This window comes from Coregonus lavaretus, assembly GCF_964263955.1.
Source record: "Coregonus lavaretus genome assembly, chromosome: 32".
Classification (NCBI taxonomy): Eukaryota; Metazoa; Chordata; class Actinopteri; order Salmoniformes; family Salmonidae; genus Coregonus; species Coregonus lavaretus.
This window is the reverse complement of record NC_140019.1, coordinates 28,034,957-28,053,581: the sequence shown is the minus strand read 5'-3', so window position 1 is coordinate 28,053,581 and position 18,625 is coordinate 28,034,957. Positions and strand designations below refer to the sequence as shown.

Sequence of the window (18,625 nt, the reverse complement as noted above, 5' to 3'; positions counted from 1 at the left end):
GAGCATGCACAGCCTACACAATTAAAGGAGTGGAAGGACTGCTACTTGGTTTTTATAACCAAATTATTACATGGATGTGCTGTATTGCACATTTTCAATATTGCTTATTATGGAAGGACTTGAATACCCCATGGTAATGTTACACAGCAGCACACACCCTGGAATTGTGCTTATCTACTGTTCCATGGTACGCCTTTCTGCAGACTCGAGGTAACGTTTGGAGATACGAAAGCCGTGTGTGTTTCAGGTCCGCTTCCTATTGACAAAACCATTGCCTTTCAAATGAAAGCACCTCTCAGCAAAGGCATGGACTGGAGATAGGGAACAGAGATTAGCAGAGACCTACACAGTCGCCATTCTTGACATGATCATCTTATCAAGCTGGAGTGTAAAACGTCAATTAGGGGAATCAAAATCTTTCGACGCCTCTCACTCTTCATCGGATGTGTTGGGGATGTGTGTGTGGGTTTGTGTGAGAGTGTGCGTCTGTTGCGCGTTCGTGTGAGTACGTGCGTGTGTTGATACGATGTCTCAAGTTGCCATCTTTCAAATGGGCCCATGATCTCAAACTTCTAGATGGCATGGACTACAGTACCATTTCATTTTCAGATGCTCAATTGCTTTAATTCATATGGCTGTCCATGCCCATCACACAGTCATCCTTCATTTCTGGATTGCCATTGTACGAGATCAAAAGCATAGTAGCTATGCTGAAAGTCACAGCGCTATTGAATGGCTATAGTTTATAATTTTTTCAAGAAACTAAGCAATGTTAAGATTGACAAAGAGCTTTTTCGCAAATCTGCTGTGTAATGTCACATGAGAACACATTTCCCCCTGAAAGTCAGCGTGAAAAATAATTGCTTCTCTGTAAAAACAATGCCAGGTTAATCTTTCTTTCCTACCTCTCTCATACCAGAAAATGTTTGATGTTGAATAATAATAATTAAGGACAGCTGACATTGCCTCCTTTTTAAGAGAACTTCAGTGTTTTGCTGTCTCAGTTCTCCAACAGCAATCTATTTGCCTTTGATGTCAGTAATTTATGTTTTTTTTGTGCCAGAAATGCAAATATTGTTGTCTTATCCTGTGCGCTAATTCACAAGACTTAATTTACAAAAAACACCCCCCCCCCCCCCCACCTGATGTGAACCCTTTTTGGCCAGACAGTATCATATTACTTTACGGTAGAGAGGAGGCGCAGAAAACTCTATGCAGTAAGTAATTCGTTTTTTGCAGCCCCTCTTTACTGTAAAGTATCCTGATTGATTCATTGAATTCATTAGATAATTAAAAAGTAGCATGTTACTCCAGCCGGAAGACAACATTGCATACAGAAAAAATTATCAAGGACAAGAAAAGGCTGAAGGCTTTTTGGCCATAAAGAGTTAATACACTGAGTGTACAAAACATTAAGAATACCTTCCTAATATTCAGTTGAACCCCCTTTTGCCCTCAGATCAGCCTAAATTTGTACTCTACAAGGTGTCAACATGTTGACTCCAATGCTTCCCACAGTTGTGTCAAGTTGGCTGGATGTCCTTTGAGTGGTGGACCATTCTTGATAAACACGGGAAACTGTTGATCGTGAAAATCCCAGCAGCGTTGCAGTTCTTGACACACTCATACCGGTGCGCCTGGCACCTACTACCATATCCCATTCAAAGGCACTTAAATAATTTGTCACCCTTTGAATGGCACACATACACAATCCATGTCTCAATGGTCTCAAAGCTTAGAAATCCTTCTTTAATTTGTCTCCTCCACTTCATCTACACTGACTGAAGTCGATTTAACAAGTGACATCAATAAAGGAGCATAGCTTTCACCTGGATTCACCTGGTTAGTTTATGTAATGGAAAGAGCAGGTGTCCTTAATGCAAGGTTTTATTTTTTAACAATCTCTGCAGATTACATTCATGGGGAATTCAAACAAAAAGCAAACTAATGATTCAATCAAACATGCAGCACCATTGTGAGTTAGCATCACCAAAATGATTCAGGAACTAATATCAGGTAGATCCCTCACAGATGCTTCTAGTTCTCAAAGTAAGACACATGTCAGAAGGCACATAGCTAAAAATCTCAGGAATCTGAAGTGGTGCTTGTGGATATAATTGTAGATAATGGTACCCGTGATTAGATGCCTTTTAAGCTCAAAGCATTCTGGGAAAGCTCAAGAACCTATGTAAGATTCATCATCAGTCACTCAAGTACTTTAATTTGTCTTTCCAGTGGCTTAATACTATTAGTATTAAGGACTTCAATAAGACCAGCAGGGGATCAATAAAAATGAGAGGAAATCTGAAGTTGGATGGATGAAAAGTCTACGTAAGTACTTCCTTCCACCCCTTATAATTATACTGCAGTTGCCGGTTGAGACAGCTACAACCGGAAGTTACTTTTTGTAGCAGGTTAGGATAACATTTTAGCTAACCCTAACCCTTTCCCTAACCTTAACCTAAGCCTCCTAACCTGCCACGTTAATTATCCTAACCTGCTGAGTAAATTCTCTAACCTGCTACGAAAAAGTCACTTCCGGTTTTAGCTGTTCTCTCTTTAGTCAGAACCGCATTTGCCAGGGCCCGGTTTCCAAAAGGATCTCGTTAGAACCTTTGTAGGAGCATCGTCAAATCTTCCAGCTGTTTCCTAAAACCATCGTTATTAACGTTGTACTTGAAAACCCTCGTATTTTAACGAGACCACTCGTAGAACAGCTAAGTGCGTCCTTAGATAATTTTTTGCCCTCCTGCGTCACTTTTTACACAGAAGATCACCGCTAAACATAGAATCACATGGTTTATCTGTCTCTGTGACCACCGATGACAACAGAACAAAGTTTACTAGAAATACAAAGTTGCCAATGTCTTTGCAAATGATACAAACAAGCAACGTATAAAAAGATGCTTCAGATGAAAACCGAGATGACTGCATTAAAATTAACAGTAGGCTATAGGCCTATTTCAATCATATTCAAATACATTTCATGTTCAATCAATTGAGTTATATGTTGCTAGGCTACTGTCTGTTTTTGTCTCAATATATTTCATGATGTGTAGCCTAACGTGAGCGACGATGTGCCAAATCTTGATGTAGTACATTATTATAGGGTAAGCATTAGAATAAGCCGCCTCAATATTTGCAGCCGTAGGTGGTAATCTCTCGAGGAGCTGATCCTTCATCAGTATTGTGAAATAATTATACGATTTGAATAGAGAAAGCTGATCCAAGAGCTGTGCTCTCTTTTCTTTCGATCCTATCAGTATCGACACATGCTCCAACGACACACTTAGCGACCGTTCCTCTCTGGATGGTGTTTTGGGAAACACATGTTGCATCTTCGGCTGTTGTAGAAAATATTAATTGTTTAAACACTCGTAAGCCTAAATTCCTTCGCTATCGGGAAACCGGGCCCAGGTCTTATTTGTAAAAGAGGTATTCTGACCTCAATGGGACTTCCTGGATAAATAAAGGTTAAAAAAAAGTTATATAAAAAAAAATGCTGACTTATACTTTTCGTGACATGTCAGATATTCACACATGACATGACACACCAGTAGGCTAGATTAAATAAAATGACACACAGATCCAACATTGTCTCGCTCAATAAGGAAGTGGTCAGATGATGCAGATGCTACGCTACAGGACTGTTTTGCTAGCACAGACTGGAATATTTTCCGGGATTCACCAATAAGTGCATCGACGACGTAGTCCCCACAGTGACCGTACGTACATATCCCAACCAGAAGCCATGGATTACAGGCAAAATCTACACCGAGCTAAAGGCTGGAGCTTATAAGAAATCCCGCTATGCCCTCAGACGAACCATCAAACAGGCAAAGCGTCAATACAGGACTAAGATTGAATCGTACTACACCGGCTCTGACCGTAAGGCGCTACAGAGGGTAGTGCATACGGCCCAGTACATCACTGGGGCCAAGCTTCCTGACATCCAGGACCTATATACTAGGTGGTGTCAGAGGAAGGCCCCAAAAATTGTCAAAGACTCCAGTCACCCAAGTCATAGACTGTTCTCTTTGCTACCGCACGGCAAGTGGTACCGGAGCGCCAAGTCTAGTTCCAAAAGGCTCCTTAACAGCTTCTACCCCCAAGCCATAAGACTGCTGAACAATTAATCAAATGGCCACCCGGACTATTTACATTGACACTTGACCCCTACGTACATGTACAAATTACCTCAACTAATCTGTACCCCTGCACATTGACTCGGTACCGGTACCCCCTGTATATAGCCTCATTATTGTTATTGTTATTTTATTTATTTATTTTTACTTCAATTTATTTGGTAAATATTTTCTTAACTGTATTTTCTTAAAACTGCATTGTTGGTTAAGGGCTTGTAAGTAAGCATTTCACGGTAAGGTCTACACCTGTTGTATTCGGCTCATGTGACAAATAAAATGTGATTTGATTTGATTTATATGCATTTGGATGGTGATGAAAGATTTATCTCACTGGTACTTTATGTCAAATTCGGTAATTGTATATTCAGTGTTAAAACTCTTTCTGATAGGCATTAAGTACACTAATACATTACCTCTTCCTCAGAGCCTTGCTGCCTTGCAGGTATATTGGAAAGAGGGATAGGCCAACATTCCACCAGAGTTCATTAAGCTTCATTTTCCATTTTATCTCTTCTGAAGTGGGCCATTAAATGCGTCTGGGTAACTGATCGGCTAATCTCCCCATGATTTATGTGGCAGGCAAACTGAGGACTTAACCAAGGCTCCGAAGGCATTGATTACTGACATGGTTAATTGGCTAAACCCACTGGTACATTGAGACGGGATTATTGGAAATGTAAAATAAAGTGCCTCATTTGCATTCCTGATGTATGGTGTCTATTCCAGCTTCTGCCCAGGAAGCACAAATTGACACAAACTATAGAGAAGGGCTGGGAGTTCTGCCTCAAATTTGCAACTGACCATCTGTCCTTCCAAGGGGCTGGCTCGCTTTTGAGATTTCACGTTTTTTCTTTGCAACAAAGGCTAACATCACTCTGTCCAATGAACTTAGCTGACTTGGGTTGAATAGAGGACAAGTGCTGGGAGTACCCATGCTATGACTCAGGGTCAATACTCTTATAGGGGAACGGTGTTGTTACACTTAAACCTGACCGTTTTAGGTGTCCTTCATCGAACAGTGTGTCTTTCAAAAATCGATAGAACTCTCACGGTGCAATTTTGCTCCACAATTACCCACAGTGTAGAATGGGAGGAAGTCCAGCAGCATGTTCAAGTGGAGCATTGTTGTTGGCATGATGATTGTACACTATATATACAAAAGTATGTGGACACCCCTTTAAATTTGTGGATTCGGCAATTTCAGCCACATCCGTTGCTGACGGGTGTATAAAATCGAGCACACAGCCAAGTCAGTTCGTCACATTTCTGCCCTACTAGAGTTGCCTCGATCAACTGTAAGTGCTGTTATTGTGAAGTGGAAATGTCTAGGAGCAACAACGGCTCAGCCGCGAAGTGGTAGGCCACATAAGCTCACAGAACAGGACCGGTGAGTGCTGAAGCGCATAGCACGTAAACATTTTCTGTCCTCGGTTGCAACACTCACTACCGAGTTCCAAACTGCCCCTGGAAGCAACGCCAGCACAAGAACTGTTCGTCGGGAGCTTCATGAAATGGGTTTCCATGGCCAAACATTAGTGCCCGACCTCACTAATGCTCTTGTGGCTGAATGGAAGCAAGTCCCCGCAGCAATGTTCCACCATCTAGTGGAAAGCCTTCCCAGAAGAGTGGAGTCTGGTATATGAGATGTTCGACGAGCTGGTGTCCACATACCTTTGGTCATGTAGTGTGGGTGGTTGTGTCCACTGGAGTTATTGTTGTGATATCTCCTGTCGTCTCAGGAAGTTCCTGTAGTTCCACACAACCTGTCTCACATGCCTTGAGGGCATGAGGTAAAATGTTATTGTAGAGACAAAACAAATATTTGTCATTTGGATCAATAATGTATTTAACTATGTACCAAACTCATCGTCTAAAACTACATTTTGCTCTATGTATTTGGTATCCATAGAACCTCTGTGGAGCTTTCGTGATTGACTGGGTTCGACTTGGTATCCTGTATGCCACAAGACTTTGTAAGTCCGCTAAACAAATGTCTAGACATTAGCTCGGGGAGCTAACCCAATTCTTCAGGTGTCAGGCAAGGTTACCCATCACAGTACCAACTGGGTTACCACTCAGCCCAGTCAAAACTGTTCGCTGCTCTGGCACCCCAATGGTGGAACAAGCTCCCACACGACGCCAGGACAGCGGAGTCACTGACCACCTTCCGGAGACACTTGAAACCCTACCTCTTTAAGGAATACCTGGGATAGTATAAAAGTAATCATTCTACCCCCCCTCCACCCCACCCCCACAATTTTTTTTTTTTAAATTAAAAAAATACATAAAAATTTATAAATAAATAATAATAATAAATAAATAAATAAATATATATATATATATATATATATATATATATATATATATATATAAAACAAATGAAAATTAAAAATATACTCTAAAAATTAAAGAATTTGAAAAGTATAAAAATGTAAAATTGTAAAGTGGTTGTCCCACTGGCTATCATAAGGTGAATGCACCAATTTGTAAGTCGCTCTGGATAAGAGTGTCTGCTAAATTACGTAAATGTAATGTTATGGCAAATAGGAGTGGCAATATCGTCCGCTATTATCCTCAGTAATTTTCCATCCAAGTTGTCAGACCCCGGTGGCTTGTCATTGTTGATAGACAACAATAATTCAAATTACAATGCTTGTCTTTCATAATTTGGTCAGATATACTTGGATGTGTAGTGTCAGCGTTTGTTGCTGGCATGTCATGCCTAAGTTTGCTAATCTTGCCAATGAAAAAATCATTAAAGTAGTTGGCAATATCAGTGGGTTTTGTGATGAATGAGCCATCTGATTCAATGAATGATGGAGCGGAGTTTGCCTTTTTGTCCAAAATGTAATTTAAGGTGCTCCAAAGCTTTTTACTATAATTTTTTACATCATTTATCTTTGTTTCATAGTGTAGTTTCTTCTTCTTTTTATTCAGTTTAGTCACATGAATTCTCAATTTGCAGTACGTTTGCCAATCGGTTGTGCAGCCAGACTTATTTGCCATTCCTTTTGCCTCATCCCTCTCAACCATACAATTTTTCAATTCCTCATCAATCCGCGGGGATTTAACCGTTTTTACAGTCATTTTCTTAATGGGTGCATGCTTATTAGTAACTGGGATAAGCAATTTCATAAATGTGTAAAGTGCAGCGTCTGGTTGCTCAGTTGGTAGAGCATGGCGCTTGCAACGCCAGGGTTGTGGGTTCGTTTCCCACGGGGGGCCAGTATGAAAATGTATGCACTCACTAACTGTAAGTCGCTCTGGATAAGAGCGTCTGCTAAATGACTAAAATGTAAATGTAATGTTACCCTTCACCCATATTTGACCTCCACTTCACAGAGAACCATCTGGGTCACCCTTCACCCCCCGTTGACCTCATTTACATTACATTTACGTCATTTAGCAGACGCTCTTATCCAGAGCGACTTACAAATTGGTGCATTCACCCTATAGCCAGTGGGATAACCACTTTACAATATGATAGGAGAGGCCATGTGAGGATATGACAGAGCCAAGTGACTTGGTGTATAGGGAGAATAGGAGAGGGCCTAGAACTGAGCCCTGGGGGACACCAGTGGTGAGAGCACGTGGTGCGGAGACAGCTTCTCGCCACGCCACTTGGTAGGAGCGACCGGTCAGGTAGGACGCAATCCAGGAGTGAGCCGCGCCGGAGATGCCCAGCTCGGAGAGGGTGGAGAGGAGGATCTGATGGTTCTCCACTTCATAGTGAACCACCAGGGTCACCAGGGAACTAAAGGCTTGAGCTCAGGGAATGAAAGGCATGAGCTCAGGGAATTTGTTATGAGAATTATTTAACAAAATATTTCAGTGTGTCTGTGCGTCTCCCAAAAGGTTGTAAGGCTTTTGGATCAAGAAACGGACAGAGCTCCCAGTTGCAATAGTCATAGATCTTTATTCATTGAGAATACAATATTTTTATACGCACACGTCATACAAAAATCCCACCACTCTGTAGGCGGGCTGTAGTTTTCCACTTTAAAACTGCTCTCCTGACCATCAGTTCACACACACACACACACATACACACACACACACATACATACACACACATATACACACATACCTACACACACATACACACACATTTTCTTATCATAGTCTCTCTCCTCTCTAAATTGGGAGGCCTCTTTATCTTGGTTTCTCAGTTGCCTGTAGACAGTTCTCCTTGTCCTTTGTTGTCTGGCCTAACTCTTACTCACATTGCTAAATAGTGGCACAATGTCATAATCTTTACTGGTCCTACACTCACACATTACCAGGTAGTAGATTCTAACACATCTCACACAGTTTCAGAGTGTAATAATTAGTCACTACTAAGAAAGTACTAATCATACTTAAAACAAGAACATTTCACAACTATATTTAAGGGTGGAACATTTAGTCATTACTTTTAACCTGTATATATTTTAATTTCTATATCAGAATTAAGGCATGAGCTCAGGGAACAAAAGGCATGAGCTCAGGGAACTAAAGCCTACACTCATAGAAGAACCCTTTGAAGAACCCTTTTTGGTTCAAGTTAGATCCCTTTTGAGTTCCATGTAGAACCCTTTACACAGAGGGTTCTACATGGAACCCAAAAGGGTTCTACCTGGAACCAAAAGGGATTTTACCTGGTACCAAAAAGGGGTTTTCTAACGCTTTTTCTAAGAGTGTAGTCATGAGCTCAGGGAACTATCACAAGTCTTCAGGTCTCAGGCAAGGCTGAAGGCTACTCTTCACATAACCATGGTTCACAGTACCACCTCTGTTACACTTTGGCATATCTTGTTGCTTCATATGAATATAGTCAGGAAATCCGCAACACTTCAGTACACATTGAAAGTGAAGAAACGTTTAATGTGAACAACGGTTGCTCTTTTGAATTGGGTGGCTTCATAGCCAATTAAACACTAGGCCCTGGGTACCACTAAAGCTATACCTATACTTGAACTCTAAAAGAAGATATCGCCCCTCAAAATGTCTTATCATCAGTAATTAAGCACCTTCTAAAACAAGTGGGAATCAACATGTTAATGAATTTTACAAAGTTCTTGCAAGTGCATCTATTTAAGTCATCGTTACACTATTCACATGTATCCACAAATATTGTAGATGACTGTAGCTGTTCATGTACTGCGATAATTACATAGATGATGTGAAATAGTGTGCTGTCCATGTGGTTCAAGGCTTAATTGGGATCTTAGCATACTCTAGCCCAGGGTTTCCCAAACTCTGTTCTTGGGACCCCAATGGGGTGCATATTTAGTTTTTTGCCCTAGCACTACACATCTGATTCAAATAATCAACTGATCATCAAGCTTTGATAATTTTAATCAGCTGTGTAGTGTTAGGGCAAAAAACTAAAGGTGCGTCCCTTGGGGTCCCGAGGACCGAGTTTGGGAAACGCTGCTCTAGCCACTCACCGTTGTTTCCCCACTTACTTCCAACATCCAGCGCCATCATTTGATCATTATCTTATCTTGGCATACTCAGCATGAAGACCCCTGCACTTCACTACTGTTTGTAAAAGCCTCAGCAACGAGAGCCCATCTTCATCAACCCATCTCATCTATCAGCACAAGGCTCCCTGAAAAAACCTCTGAAAACCCCCACAAAGGCTAGTCTTATATTAGACAGAGAAATACAAATGAAAAGACAAAGTATGAAGAGTAGTTTAATGATTGTATTTGAAAATCCCTCATTAACATGCTTCAAAGCAGTGTGGAATAGAGAGGGAATGAGGAAGTTGGGTATAAATAATGCTCTCATCATGTTTCATTTGATTAGCGCACCACCGGCCAGGGTTGTATCAAATACGGTTATCCCTCCTTAATCCTCTACACTCTTAGAAAAAAGGTGCTATCTAGAAGCTAAAAGGGTATTTTGGCTGTCCCCATAGGAGAACCCTTTGAATAACCCTTTTTGGTTCCAGGTAGAACCCTTTTGGTTCCAGGTAGAATCCTTTTGTGTTCTATGTAGAACCATTTCCACAGAGGGCTCTACATGGATCCCAAAAGGGTTCTACCTGGAACCAAAACGGGTTCTCCTATGGGGACAGCCGAAGAACCGTTTTGGAACCCTTTTTTCTAAGAGTGTACAGAAACAGCAGATTCAGAAGAACACTCGAAGAAGATAGAAGCCTCATTTTGCCAGCTGTCATGTCGACTGTATTGAGACAGATAGAGAGCTGTAAAAGGACTTGGGACAGGCTCCCCACAGCCAAGATTGTTATGGGGAGTTGGCCCCACAATAGTATATGCATTGGTTGAAGCTCAATATTAAATTAATATCTCCCTACCATATCTAAGCCAATATGACACCAGTGTTGATAAAAATTCGCAAATCAACTTGATTGGAGGTACACAACATACTCCCTGCCTCTCGTCATGAGCCATCTGGCCATTACAGAGAGACACATACCGGATTTTTAACAGGGACGTTAGCATTAGGAAAAAAAGTTCAATTTCTTGGCCCGACCTAGCTCAATATCTAGGCTTCAGATAAGAACGAGACTGCAGCGTCCATAAAGTGACCATTAGACTTGCCACCTTTCGGACTGAATACGTTTGTAAGGGCAACAGTTTTGATTAAATGTATAATTTATCACTCTTACGTGCTCATTTCTGTTCGTTAAGAACCAAATATGTGCTACCTTTTTGTAGCATTTCTGACAATGCTAACATCTTTTCAGCGGACAAAAGCACTTGGGTTTTGCAGCAACAGAGCTAGTAGCTAGCTAACACCAGTCGGATGAGAGCCAATCTACAAGCATAGGAAGCTAGCCAGTGGCGGCTCCTGAAAAAATTCTCAGGGGGGGCAATTTTTCTGATGATTTAGGTGACCTACACACATTTTAAAAAAGATATGTCCAGCAACAACATGAAGACAGGGGCAGCATATAAGTCAATACCAGAAGCATTTATTGACTGATCTCAAAAGTGTTGGCTTACCAGGGTTGGTGGAGCCCTCAGTTTCATCTTTGCCTCGCAAAGCTAACTCAAACACTCCGCAAAACTTCACACACTGGATTAGCCGGCTGAGGATGTGGCGGTTCTTGCTAATGTCGTAGTAAATATATTTGTTATAGTGAATATGGAATATGATATGTTGAGTAAAATGTTGTGCTAAGATCTATTTAGGTCAGGAGCTGGTTATAAGTTCTGTTCCTATCCAATAACAATGGACAAAAGGGTCCTATCTTGTCAGCCTTGTCAGCAGGTGGCCAAGGACAACACCCACGCCATAGGCCTCTCAGTTCTTCCAACTCACGAGTTCTTGCTCTGAGGACACACACACACACACACACAAACACACACACACACACATCATCACTGTTAAACACACACACACACACACACACACACACACACACATCATCACTGTTAAACACACACACACACACACACACACACACAAAAATCCCCTCTCTTAGGCTGAACATTTGAAGACAGAGAACCCGACTCAGAGCCAATGCAACAGTGACAGTAGCCTGGAGGGGACCTCGCCCAACTCATCAGGACCAATCAGAAGATCAGAACTACTAGATTCAACCTACTTCATTTATTGCATAAAATGTCTGCACACAATGTTTCGGGGCTCTCTTCAGATAATAATAATAATAATAATAATATGCCATTTAGCAGACGCTTTTATCCAAAGCGACTTACAGTCATGCGTGCATACATTTTTGTGTATGGGTGGTCCCGGGGATCGAACCCACTACCTTGGCGTTACAAGCGCCATGCTCTACCAGCTGAGCTACAGAAAGTGGATACTCATGGATGCGCATCGCAATTGTAAAATGTCAACACAATTGGAGACACCACGTCATTTTTGGAGACATGTTATTGACAGTAAACTATTGTAGATGCGACTGCTAACTAAATAAAACATTTTAGCTGGCTAGCTAATCATCTTAGCTAAATGTGGGGCAAACAATTCAGTTATTTACCGTTAATTTGAGGGATTGGGGTGAAAGAAATCGAGTTACATAGTGATACTTTACGATATACTGTATTGACAATATCGCAATATTTTAGCGCTAGTTGGCTGTACCTGCACCAAAACACCATTATTGTTCCTTCATAGCTTGTTCTCAATCTTTTCACATTGGGAGCCAATTTGTTTTCAGCACTTTTATTTCCATGACTGATCAAAACTCGTTCTCATGGCTTTCTGATCCCTCTGCAACAGACATATGGTGCGCAATAAAATCACAGTATCGAATCGCAATACGTATAGAATCATGAGACTCGCAATGCTGATGCATATATCTTATCGTGAGGTTCCTGGCAATTCCCAGCCCAAGTTCATTTGCCACAACAAATCTCTTCGCTAGCAAACGCGATGTCTTCTCCAAAACGGCAATGTGTCTCCAGCAATGTTTACTTTTTTGACGTTCTATGGCATCTCCACTTTCCAAGCATATATGACCACATGTAATATTTTGGTAAGTGATGCAAATAGTGAACTATGTAGGGCCAGGATGTAAAATATATGTAGCTGCAGCAATTTCTCTTATCTGATATGGTAAGTAATGGGGCTTAATTTATAGCTCCCTAAGAGTTTGACGAACGGGTCCGTGCACGCGATTCCAGATATCTTTACCTCTGAATAAACTGCCTTTATTATACCATATCCACCCTGTCCAAAGTCTCCACTTGGTCTCAGTTCTCCAGTAAACTTGTGATTATCAACACTAACCTCATCGTTGTGGCGGCGGACAGCTAGCCTGTATCCCTCATCAAGTTGAGTGGCAATGTTATTTTTCCGTTCGTACCAATTTTTGGAAAATCCTCGGGTGTAGGACTTTCCGCCTTTAGTAGAAACCTGTTGAATTATTAAATTTGGTCTGGGAGGTCCTAATTGTTTCGTTGCCAATTTATCTTCATTTGTTCGCCGACAAAAAGGAACTTCTTTCAAAGACACAATCCGCTCTTTTCTCAGTTACGTTCATGGTTACGTTACGTTACGTATGACGAAAGCGCGTAAGTGCAAGCCCTCAGACACCCATAGAGATTGTATTGAAGGCTCTGAAATTTGAAAAAAATAGATTTTACATTAGAGGCTATGAGAGACTTCTGGGCGATTTTCAACCTGACTGAAATCGCCCCAAAAGGGGGGGGGAGCCATTTGAAGCACGACTTTAGCCTGATTCGACATTTAGTGGCAGTGTGGCACTGTGGCAGATCAGACGTATAGATTACAACACTGATAACTACTGTTGCCGTGATATAATTGATTAGAAAAAAAATCCCTTCCTTTTCCCGTTTGGCAGTGCGTCGCCCATATCGCCCTATTGAACAGGCCGCCCCTGAAGCTAGCTATATTTTGCTATTGAAGCTTTTCCCATGGCTGAAGTCATCTGTGTCAACTGTTGGTCTTGACACTTGCGTAAAAAACAAATAAGCACAGATAAGATGGCGAACGTCCTCGGCTGCTATTGCCAGTTAGCTAGCCAACTAACGTTAGCCAGTAGCGTTAGCTAGCTACAAGCCAACAAGGCTGTAACATTAGCTGTATGGCCAGATCGCGGTGTACCGGCACAACTCAATATTTACAACATCTCCCACATTCTTCCACAAAGCACAGCTAGTTCATAGTCAACACCAAACTTTGGGAAACTACCACGCTGCTAATGTATAATACATGCAATGGGCATTGCTCATCTAGCATTAACGTTAGCTACCGTTTCTCCATACGCTAATCAACCTGGCTTGCTTAGCAATGTAGCAGGCTAACGTTACTGCCCTTAACCTATGCATTGATTCAGTATGCTCCCTCCTGTCAATGCAATTTTCTTCTTGTCTTTATAATCCACATTTGCGCTGATTAACACAGTGTGAAGTTACTATTCAATGTATTCCCAAAAACCTGAAGTCGCCATCCAAGTGAAAGGTAGTCAGGGGGGTGTTGGTGCACCCAGGTTAAACAACACCAACATCATTGCTTGCTTGCGTGACCTTTGCACAGTCAAAATAAAATGCCATGCTTGCTAACTTGGTTAGCTATGTGACTGTTTTCAACACATCAACTGTTTTAGTCAATTTTTTTTACTAAGCAAGAGAAAGAAATACAGAACTGCGGGAAAGCAGTGCCCAACAGGAGGGGGTGAAGGACAATGTCTACCGGTGTCTTAGCTATCGTTAGTTAGCTAGCAGCCTATCCCGCCTGCCCTGTACCGGAGTCCTAGCTAGCTAACTAGCTAACTAGCACCTAGTGTCCTTCGCTAACGCCTGCCGAACACCTGCCCTCGCCGTCGTTAACAGAACTACGAGAAAAAAGTGCCCGAAAGGCGAGGGCAAAGGACACTGTCTACCGTTGTCCTAGCTAGCTACTGGCGTTTTCACCCCCGTGTCTTCCTCTGTGGGGTTTATCGGCGGTTGGCATCCAACGTTATGGTGCATTATCGCCACCTACTGTACTGAAGCCTGTGTGCCGGAGTCCTAGCTTAAAAATTGACCAATTAGAAGTATAAAGAGGGGTTCCTGCATATGTAGAAATGCCCACATGCAAGAACGCCCCGATTTGTGGGACGCAATTGCACCCTTCTCCGTCTTGCTACTACGGAGGACAGAACGGTGGAGACAGGAGAGACCAACTCTCAACTCTCAAGGAATACGTCGTTGCCCTCATCTGTCAGATGCACTCCACCCCTACGGTACATCCCAGGGACACACTTCTTAATGTCAGGGTGGAGAATTCCCTGAAATGCGTACACCGGCTGATTGACGAAGCGCCGGGCCCTCTCTATGCACTTGTTTATCTTATGGTCCCACTGGAACATCCAGCGCCTCTACTCGATATCAGAGAAGACCACTGTTGTCCCGGGAAACATTCAGATGACCACCTCTAAATCAACGCACCTGTGCCGACCCCTTGGTGTATCCCAAGTCGTTTCTACCGAGGTGGATGACTAGGATGTCAGGGGGAGAAGTAGCACAGGCCCTCTGCTGGCCCAGAACACAAAGCAGTTTGTGCCACTTCATGCCTTGCTCGCCGAGCCACCTAATGTGACAGTCAATAATGTATGTAAATAGTTCATGGGTAGGCTACATGTTGATTATTTGTGTATTTTCCAGGAGCTTGCTTGATTGGGTTTCTGTTTTTTCTCTTCCCTCTGGAAAATCAGCTGTTAATATTAAATAAATACTAATAACTACATTATTTCTGTTGCCAGTTGTCATTATTGTGTACTTGTATTGCTGTGTTATGCTGTATTATAATGTTGTATAATAATGTTGCATAATCACCTTCCAGTGTAAAAACTATGGAAATGAAAAACTAAAAACTACGTTTTAAGTGAGAAGTAGGCATTGGTCTGAAGCCGAAAAATAAAGGAAGAGCACCACAATGCCTACTCCACCCATGCTCTACCAAGGTTTTCCAGCACACAGCTTTGACCTACTACAGTAGTTATTTTGGTCTATTGTACTTCAAACAATGTGTATGTAGGTTGCTTAGGATTCAAACCATAGTTTTTTGTTTTTAATAACATACGCAGTGCTGCTACAGTCATTATGTCCTCTGAATGCTCCGCACAAAACGTGTGTCATCCCCAAAATCCACAAATGTCCTGACGTTTTGAACCCGTTTCAATCGGAGTGTCAGGGACGGGAATGTCTTCCCAATGAGGATTTTACATTGAACATGAACCAAATGGAATATTTCATTGTAGTTTATAATGATGGCATTAGAGTGCCACTCAGTCACTAGCTCTAACAGAGACATATTTAAATCAAGGTGGCCTACATTGCCAGAGAAATTCAATGGGAGAATAGAGCTCGTCAATGAAGAATACCTCGTCAATGGACTTTATTGATTCAGCCTCAAAGCTCTTTCCGGACAGTTAAAGGGTTCCGGTGGTAATAGACAAACAGATAAAGGGTTCCAGTGGTAATAGACCAACAGAGAAAGGGTTCCGGTCGTAATACGGTAGAGCAACAGATAAAGAGTTCTGGTGGTAATAGACAAACAGATAAAGGGTTCCAGTGGTAATAGACCAACAGATAAAGGGTTCCAGTGGTAATAGACAAACAGATAAAGGGTTCCAGTGGTAATAGACAAACAGATATTGTAGCCTGTAGTTGTAGCCACATATTTTCTACATTTCACCAGATGTTTTCACAAGCCTCATACTTTTCATTTAATTGGATTATACAAGGTAATCACCTATGGTTTAGGTCATGGGTTGGGTTATCTGCATAATGATAAATTAGGTTTTCCCAAATTAACAGTGACCTGAAATAATATGTTACAGTACGTGTATCATTATGAACTGGCACTGAACATTAGATGAGTCTTTGTGTTCCTCTACAGCAGTTTCAGGTCAAGACCTATTCTTACCATATCTATAAAGCACATCGTAATTGTCCTTGACTCTCCTCCCCTTCACCCTCCCTCTCCCCTCCTCTGTCCTGTAGCCCTGCAGGTAGTTCTGTCAGCAGGCAGAGACTGTCTGGTGGCGGGGGACTCGTGCTCCAGCGACGAGACCTGCAGCCCACGTCTGCGGACCCTGCGTCAGTGCGTGGCGGGCGATGGCAGCATGAAGCTGGGCCCTGGGGCTCGGAGCCAGTGCGCCAACGCCGTGTCGGCCTTGCTCTCCAGCCCCCTACACGGCTGCCAGTGCAAGCGGGGCATGAAGAAGGAGAAGAACTGCCTCAGCATCTACTGGAGTCTCCATCAGTCTGTCATACACGGTGAGCAACTTAGCCAGTTGCTCAGTCATTTGTATCGGATGGGACAACGGCCAAGTCCATTTACGTAACACAGGTTACAGATTTAACTCTCTACCAACAACACAATGTGGCTGATGCAGCTTAGTCATGATGCCTGGCAAACAGTCAGTCATCAGTCACCACACCTGGTGTCACTGTGGAACAAATGACTGAAGGTCCTTGAATTATTTTCTGTATTAACCTGCATGAGAGATAGTAAACGACTATAGGAAATGAAAAATGTGTGAATTAGGCTTGGCCAGTATCCAGATTGTCATACCTTCATACCGACCTTGTGCCATACCGGGATATTCGGTAATACCGGCCCTGAACACAAGGGCCGCTGTTTTCAAACCCCACTGATGCTCTGTAATCCGAAGGTTAGCAATGCTAACAAGTACATGTAAAATCCCATAGAGAATGCTAACGCATTGCAAATATTTTGTACAGTTTCTAACCTAAACTATATAAGTATACAAGTAACTCAAAAATGCTAGTCACAGTTTGCTGCACACACAAAAAAAAATATTAGCCAGCAAGGCTCTTGATCCAGGAGGGGATTCTATGCTGTTACCAAGCAGATGTTTAATTTTGGAAGAAGCTAACCACTTAGCTAGATAGCTAACTAGCTACTAAATTAGCAAACCAAATGCACAACTTCAGAGCATTTAGCACATTTAGACAGTTAACTTAATAGTTATATGATATCTAGCTGGCAAACATTTAGTAGTGAATTCCATACTGTAATTATATCACCTAGCGCATGCTGCACAACAGTGAGTGACTCACAAGGCTCCGGTCTCTAGTCTCAACCCCACGTGACTGGGGACTACCGTATACTTCATAATAATGACAGGTGAAATGAAGAACACAATGTTCTTTATCTCCTAACGTATTGCTCAAGTTGACTTCAGGTTTTTACTTAAAAAGTAGTTACCGATATTCAAATGTATAAAAAAAACTTCAAAGAAATAGTTTAAACGGTACTGACAGTATTGAAAAACCACCCCCATGGCTTTTTCTAAATATCCCTGTTTACACTATATACAGTATACCGTCCAATCCTAGTGTGAATCATGTTCAATCGCTCCAAAGGGATAGTGTGTCATTACCGTGTCATTCCAAATCCTCTCAGGACTCAACCTGGTAGAGAGTTACCCTTATGAAGCAATGGAGAGAGACTACGACTACGTTCGTCTGGCCTCCATCACGGCTGGTAAGTACGTTGACCTCGGTTCGTTTTGACCATGAACCAGAGGTTTCATGTTGAAAAGAACCCGTCTTGTATCGTTTAGGTCCCCCTGGTAGGCAGCCTTAGGCATAGAAGAGTCCACATTGTGTCCTGGAGGCATAGTTAAAAATGAAAGTGTTTTCCATGAGTCTGAACACAATTATCAATATTACAAATGATATGTTTGTTTCCAAGCCCCTCATTTACATCTGATTTAACATTTCGTTTTCAGGAATAGAAGTACAGAGGAACAATGAACCTTAGAACAATAGAGGAACTAGATTTGAAATTATTCATACCCCTTCACTTATTCCACATTTTGTTGTGTTACAGCCTGAATTCAAATTAGATTACATAATGACAAAATTAAAACATGTTTTTAGAAATTGTGGCAAATTTAATGAAAATGAAAATGAAATACCGAAATACAGTGGGGGAAAAAAGTATTTAGTCAGCCACCAATTGTGCAAGTTCTCCCACTTAAAAAGATGAGAGAGGCCTGTAATTTTCATCATAGGTACACGTCA

The 18,625-nt window shown here is 41.9% G+C and overlaps 1 protein-coding gene across 1 annotated transcript in view; it reads left to right on the top strand.

Moving 5' to 3' along the window:
- Positions 1 to 18,625, top strand: part of LOC311107991 (GDNF family receptor alpha-4-like) — a gene marked incomplete at both ends in the record, with an annotated part of 50,011 nt that overhangs the window by 19,970 nt on the left and 11,416 nt on the right. Inside the window, 2 exons of the mRNA XM_084150624.1 lie at positions 16,574 to 16,849; positions 18,003 to 18,083. Of these exons, the coding sequence (XP_084006750.1) occupies positions 16,574 to 16,849; positions 18,003 to 18,083 (357 nt within the window). The remainder of the gene's footprint in view (positions 1 to 16,573; positions 16,850 to 18,002; positions 18,084 to 18,625) is intronic.